The 7,500-nt window shown below is 44.6% G+C and overlaps 1 protein-coding gene across 1 annotated transcript in view; it reads right to left on the reverse strand.

Moving 5' to 3' along the window:
* slc4a11 (solute carrier family 4 member 11) overlaps positions 1 to 7,500 on the reverse strand; it is a gene marked incomplete at its 5' end in the record, with an annotated part of 57,374 nt that overhangs the window by 20,052 nt on the left and 29,822 nt on the right. The window contains 2 exons of the mRNA XM_080850755.1: positions 1,798 to 1,830; positions 5,235 to 5,463. Coding sequence (XP_080706881.1) covers positions 1,798 to 1,830; positions 5,235 to 5,463 — 262 coding nt within the window. The remainder of the gene's footprint in view (positions 1 to 1,797; positions 1,831 to 5,234; positions 5,464 to 7,500) is intronic.

Genomic DNA, 7,500 nt, shown 5'->3' on the forward strand with positions numbered 1-7,500 from the left:
AGATGGATACAATTAATAGAAAGTTGAGTTGCCACTTCAAAAGATCCATACACTGGTTTTTCTGAGGACTATGATGTCCAAGGTGCTTTCCCCCCTCCTCTGCTCATATCCCCTAGGCTACATTAATGTATTTATATTGCCTTAATCTAATTTGCTCCAACACACAGCACAGGTAATTTATGAATAGTTGTAAGAAGATCTGGAAATCAAATGAATGGTGATCTACAGGGCCAGGTCAAGAATAAGAATTAGCTTTATGTATCTATGAAAATATACATACAAATGTAATATACATATGAATAATATATATATGTATATTACACAGGAATAATAATATATTATACAAGACTAAGAATCAAACTCATAGGTGGTGTTGCTTGAAGCCCCTCTGTCTTGTGCTGGAGCAACAGGTGGAGTTAAAGCAAGCTGAGTTAAGGCTGGGTGTTTACACCCTCTGTCTGGTCTCCAGGCTGCTGCGCTGGAGTGAGTTTTGGTGCCTGGCCAGGACACTGCAGTAAGACGCATTCCTGTTGCCAAACTGGCTGCAGTAGCACACACGCACCTGCGCAAATCACAAAAAAACCTCACCATCAACCGCGGGCTTCTTATCGCACATCCAGACTCAATAGAACTAACACTGGCCCAGATATGGTCCAGATATGTGGCTCTATGTGTCTCTAGGCCGGACCCGTGCTGCAGTCAGCTACAACTGCTGGGTGTGCTACCGCAGGGGATGTACCCTTGAAATAATTTCCCCTGTTTATACCATCTGAAATGTCTTCAAAGAGTCGTCAAAGAAGTACTTGTTTGAATGGGCTGAATATGAAGCCTATGCAATATTTCAACCAACTTTAGGATTTAAAATTTGAAGTCATTAACTACTACAGGGGGCATCTGCCTCTGACCCATAGTCCAACTACCCCATGAAGATTCAATTTTGATAGCTTGATAGAATATAAATGGATAGTTGTTTGCACTGACTCAGTTTATTCACAGGACTAAATATTTGATGAGTTAAGTGATGTTTTAAATTTTAACAAAATGTAACACATTTGTACGTTTCAATCCTTTAAGCAATGTTTTAAGCTTTTCTATCTTTCTTGTCGAGTGATTTTAAGCGATGGCAGAGACTAGAAGTATCTTTCTGTGGGTCAGCTGTGCCTGTTAGCCGGCGCACCTCTCCTCTGAATGAATGAGTCATGTGAGAGCCTTCCGCCTGACTAGCATTTTCTCAGCTGCGAGAACCTCAGCGCCGCTATGTTACTCTACTCTCTAAGAGTTCATTCCCTCTTACCAGCCCCCACCCCCCAACACCTAGCTCCCCTTACCCCCGACACAAGGTCACGACCTCATCAGAGCCGATGCTCATCCCGACCTCATCAGCACTCCCTTGTGCTCGTCACAGCTCTCTCTCTCTCTCTTATACTGTTGCCTGAGTCTGACACACTCCAACCTGCTCCATTCTCCAACAGCGCTGTCTTATCCCTTACACTTCTCCCTCCCTCCATAACGCATATGTGAAAGAATCCATTACAGGCAGGGGGAGATGGACCTGATGGAGTGGCTAGTCACTTTCAAGTGCCCATATTAGGTGGTGAATGTGTCCCTCTAACTGATAGGATGATAGGACGAATGTTGCTGCAGTGTGTGTGTGTGTGTGTGTGTGTGTGTGTGTGTGTGTTTGTGTGTGTTGGTGTGTATGATGGAGACAGGAAGGGAGGGGGCGAGGGAGTGATATGTGTCGACCCAGCCTTTGCAAACACACTTGAAGTGATACTGATCAGTGGCACATCTTACCGTTGTCATAGAAAAGGAAGCTTTGAGACCTGTCTGCATAGAGAGACCACAAACACAAAAGGTTCAGCTTTTGGAAACAAAAACACACACACACACTGCAACATTTATCCAGATTTACTCTATATCTCTGTACAGAGAAGGCAAACTAACACAGAGAGAACACAAACACACACACACTCATTAGACATCCTTAGACTGCTGCCATTGTTGAGAGGCTGTCCCACTGGACAGAGTGGGCAGAGAGCACCTCGATTGTGTGTGTGTGAACACAGCAGCTGTTCCTTAAGCACAGAGTCTTTCCCCTCCAGAAGCGCGCGGGTGGTCAGGGTGGCAGGGCTCATAATACCATACAAACAGTCATTAACGGCTATCAGGAAGATACACACATTAGCCATCAAGCATGCACGCAGCGACACGCCCACACATGTGTACACACTGTAGTTCGTACACACACAGACACACCAACACACCAACACACAATCACACCCTCACACACACACACACGTACGCACAAACACACATTAGCAGTGACGTCTGACAGATGCTAAAAGCCGTAATGGCCCTCTCTCTGTCTCCCCACAGTCCGGTGAAATATGATTAAATATTATTACAATGAATTTGCCTGATTGTCCTTATATCATGACTGAACGACACACGGCTATTATACTACTCACTAATTTGATTCCGGCTCTGATATGTGTCTCTGTTTCTGTGTCTCTGTCCTCTCTTCCACTCCCCAATCCCCCCATCATCTTCTCTCTTCCTCTCAGTACAGGTTTTTTGAAGATGCACACCATATCACATGTTTAATCACACATTTAATTACAGTGCATGTGCATTTTGTGTGTGTGTGTGTGTGTAGGTTTGTGTAGGTGTGTGTGTTTGTATGAGAGAGAGAAAGAGAGAGGGACAGAGAGCACACTGGTGTGGGTGCGTGTATTTCACTGCATTACATGAGAATTTCAGGTGTGTGTGTGAGAGAGAAAGAGAGAAAGAGGAAGTGTGGAATGTGAGTTTAGACATACAGCATTTGATTGCTTAGAGTGTGTGTATATGTGTGTTTGTGTACAAGAGAGTAGACCTACTACACTTGATTGCGTTAGCAAGTATGTGTGTGTGTGTGTGTGTGTGTGTGTGTGTGTGTGTGTGTGTGAGTGTGTGTGTTTGTTTGCGTGCTCCAGAGCTTGATTGTGTTAGTGTGTGTGTGTGTGTGTGTGTGTGCGAAAATGTAGATATACTACGATTGATTGCGTTAGCATGTGTGTGTGTGTGTTTGTGTGCGTGCCAGAGTGCAGAGCAACTGCATTTGATTTGGTGAGCATATGTATGTGGGTATAGGAGTGCTCCATAATTGCATCCAGATTCCAAACTACTTTGCACAATTATCAGTTTCTCATCATTTTAATACCAAAACTATTAGCATAGATTAGAATATTCATGATGCATGTGGTGCTTATTGGCTCATTTGACTGCCTTGGTAACTAATCAGATCCAATCTCCTGAAGGGAGCGGTGTATCCTAGCAACAGTGACAGTAAGGGGGGCGGTGCCAATGAGTGAATAATTTATGTTGCCAAATTATTTTTTTAAGTTGTAATTGACGAAAGGAGTATTCCCCTTTGGTGTGTCAGAACTGCAGAAACACACTCACACACACGCTTACAGTAATGTTTAACTCAATTCAACAAAGTGCTTTACATTTAGCTCTTTGTTCTTTCTTCAAAACAATTCTTCACGATTAAATAAGTAATTTGGGATTTTCTCTGCAAAACGTTCTAAATATGATATGCAATGTTTTCACACCATAATCCGACTAATGCGGCCATGACCAGGTTCATTTGAATGCATTTGGATGTTGGCAGAGCACCCAGGGAATTGAGACACATTCGCTCAGGCGGAAATGATCAATAAAACCATCAAAATTACACACGCCTCTCGCCTCTGCCAACCAGCTAATCTTCACAGTCAGCCTTGAAACACACTCACACACTCACACACAGAGAGACATACACACAGGCAGTGCTTGAGACAGTAATGTATTAGCACGTTGTTAGGTCATGAATATGTAACCGTTTCCCTTTGATTTCAGACAGAGACATTCTGAGGAAGGATTATGCAAATGAAATCAGACGAAAGCCAATGAGATCGATCACATGTGACAGATAGGCAGGGGGAAAATTACCGCCCCATTACTACACTGAACAATAAGGAACCAAATATTCTGTTTGTGTAAAGAGACGTATGCATTGTATGCTTGTGTGTGAGTGTGTGTGTGGGTGTATGAGTGAAAGAGAGAGGAGTGTGAGATAATTAGTGCTGAATCATGTCGGATAATTGTGTGAATCTGGATGTGTGTGTATGGATCTGTGTGGGTGTCAAGTGTGTGTGTGTTTATACTGACGTGAGTTTGTGTGTGTGTGTTTGTATGTCTATGTGTGTGTTTGTGACATGTGTGATTGATTGACAGGTCTCCATTATCACCTGACCACACACGCACCTTGCCAAAGTGACCTTTGAACTCGCACACACACCTTCTAGGATAGATGGTGACAGGAGGATGGTGACACACACCCCTCAAACTTAATTTACCTTTCACTCCCCCATCTCTTCTCGTGCTCTTTTTCTTCAACCTCTTCCTCATGTCTTCCCTTTCGCTTCTCTTTTTTTATCTCCTCTCTGAACTTTGTCTTTTCGCTCCATTTTTTGTTTCAGACTGTCTTTATCTCTTGCTCTTCTCCGACTTGTCTTTACAACACTTCAATGTTGCTGTTTCTTTCTCTCTCTCTCTCTCTCTCTCTCTCTCTCTCTGACTTCATCTCTTGCTCTTCTACATCTTGTCTCTTTCTTTTTCTGTTTCTACTCTTTCTCTCCTCTCTCTCTCTCTACCCTGAAGCTGAAAAAGACCTTGTCATGATCTTGTGAGAATGTGCAAAACAAGCCAAAGGAGGCTGGCACCCGCACAAGAACGCCCAAAATCCGATTGCGAGCAAAGCACTTCCATAAATTCAGTGTACCGCCGGCTCTCAGCTGGGATGTCTGTAGACATGCACACACACACACACAAACACACACACACACACAAACACACACACATGCACGCACACACACACACACCCAGTCCTATGGGTGTTTTCATGACAGCTGAACTACTTTTGTTGACATGCGAAGAAGACATCAGGAGTACCACTGCACAAAGCAATAGAATATTTAAGACAACTCGATAAGAGTGAATGTTATGTAACATTTGGTTGCTGTGGAAATCAGAACTTTTCTTTTTTTAAATCGCCTTAGGTTTCTCTCAGTAGTTCCTTTCATCTCTTAAATACTGCCTTAATACAAGTATTGCGAAGTCACTGTGATTTCTAATATCTTCTCATAATTATGCCTATATAATCACGATGTAGATAAACCCACCCACACACACACATACACACTCACCATTGACCTCCTGTGAGCCAGCGTCGGTGAAGAGATGGCTCATGATCTCCTCGAAGTTGCAGCCGGGCTCGGCGGTGTGCGGGTCCTGGGAGACGTGGAGCAGCATGGTCTTGAGCACGTCGTCCAGGGAGGCCTCGTCCTCGTGCAGCAGGATGCTCGCCCGCTCCAGGAAGCCGTCCAGGTCGCGGTGGGCGCGCACCTCCTCCTCAAAGTTCATCAGCTTCACATACTGCACAAAACACACACACACACACACATTAGAGTAACATAAGAGACACACAGACATAGACAAGGACATTGACAACCACGCACACACACACACACACATACACACATGTGTGTGTACAAGTATGTTTGTAGTTGAAACAAACGCACACCAATGCACATCAACAGCAGTGCAAGCATATAGACATTTAGAAATGCACACACACCCAAGGTTATACTTACTATGGGTTGCACAAGTACATCATTTTAGAAATCTGGGAATCATTTTCAGAAAAATCTCAAGTACTCTGCGGGAGGAGTTGGGCGGGAGGTGTAAATTAAAAGACTATGCAACTATGATGTGGTTGATCTCAGCACATAGAGCAAAGCATAAAATTAATGATACAACGTGAAAACAACTCTTGGTCTTACTTTATGCAATTTTGAAGTATGTATGATATTTTAATGTTAGTTACCAACACTCAACAGTAGCCCAAGAATTGTATTGCGTTTATTTACTGAAATGAGTCGTACCATCCATGAGAAATCCGTCTACAACAGGGGTCTTAAACTCAAATTACCCGGGGGCCTATGAGCGTCCAGTCTGGTCATTGGGGGGGCCAGATTTTTACGGTAAATGTTGGGGTGGCCCATTTAAATCAATTGAACTTTTTTTTTTCTTTAATCAATGGAACTGGCCGGAATTGGCCTGCGGGCCTGAGTTTGAGACCCCTGGTCCACAACTTACAATTGCTACACGTGTTATCACGACTTTTTTATCAGAGAACTGCCAAACAACTGATGTCTGCTGCTGTCAGAATCCCTCCTTTTGTTTGACAAGGGCTTTAACTGAAAACTGAGTGTTAATGTTGAGATCCTCAGGAGTGGATTTACTTTGGGTAGGCTTCTCCAGCACCACCCAAAACACTCTTACACTCATCCGCTCTTCTTCTCTGCTCTCAACTCCTTCCAAAACCTGCTTTACCCCTGACTCCAAACAAAGCAGTATGGGAAATGTAGTCAATACTTCATTCGCTTTGATGTTCGACTCATTGAGCAACCCTCTGTCCCTCCTCCTATGGTCTCGTTCCGGCGCAACCTCCGCAAACTCTCCCCCACTCACTTTTCCTCCCTGGTTTCCTCTACTCTTCCACCTTTATCCACCTTCTCCTCACTAGGTGTCAATGACGCCACAGAATCTCTCTGCTCCACTCTAAGCTCATGCTTGGACAGTTTGTGTCCACTTTCTACCAGACCTGCGCGAGCTACCCAGTCTCATTCATGGCTGAGTGATACCCTCCGAACGCAGCGCTCCAATCTCAGAGCGGCTGAGAGAAAGTGGCACAAATCTGCAGCACAGGACGATCTTGCAAGCTACCAGACACTGCTGGCCTCCTTCTCAACCAGCATCACTGCTGCTAAGAAAACTTTTTTCAATGACAAAATCAACAGTGCAACTGATGCTCGGAAACTATTTTCCACCTTCAAAACTCTGCTCTACCCTCCTCCTCCTCCCCCAGCTACTAACCTCACAGCCGATAACTTTGCTTCCTTCTTCACAGAGAAAGTGGCAGCCATTGGGAAACAATTCGACCAACTGTCTTCCCCGCCTAAGGGCGCTACCATCAATAACTCATCTTTTCCCTCCTTCACCCCCCTCACTGAGAGTGAGGTCTCCAAAATCCTAGCAGGTAGCCGTCCAACTACATGCCCGCTGGACCCTATCCCATCCAACATCCTTCAAGCCATTTCCCCTGCCGTCCTACCGGCAATAACACAGGTGATTAATGCCTCTTTTAATTCTGCAACATTTCCTTCTTCATTCAAGGTGGCTCGGGTGACGCCGCTGCTCAAAAAGCCGTCTCTCGATCCCACTCAGGTGGAAAACTACCGACCGGTCTCACTTCTCACTCTCCTATCTAAAACACTTGAGAGGGCAGCCTCCAAACAGGTCACAGAGTTCCTGTCAACAAACAATCTCCTCGATCCAAACCAGTCTGGATTCAAAAGCGGTCACTCCACCGAAACAGCCCTGCTATCTGTGACAGAGGCTTTAAAAACA

The sequence above is a fragment of the Sprattus sprattus genome, assembly GCF_963457725.1.
Source record: "Sprattus sprattus genome assembly, chromosome: 13".
NCBI classification, from domain to species: Eukaryota; Metazoa; Chordata; class Actinopteri; order Clupeiformes; family Clupeidae; genus Sprattus; species Sprattus sprattus.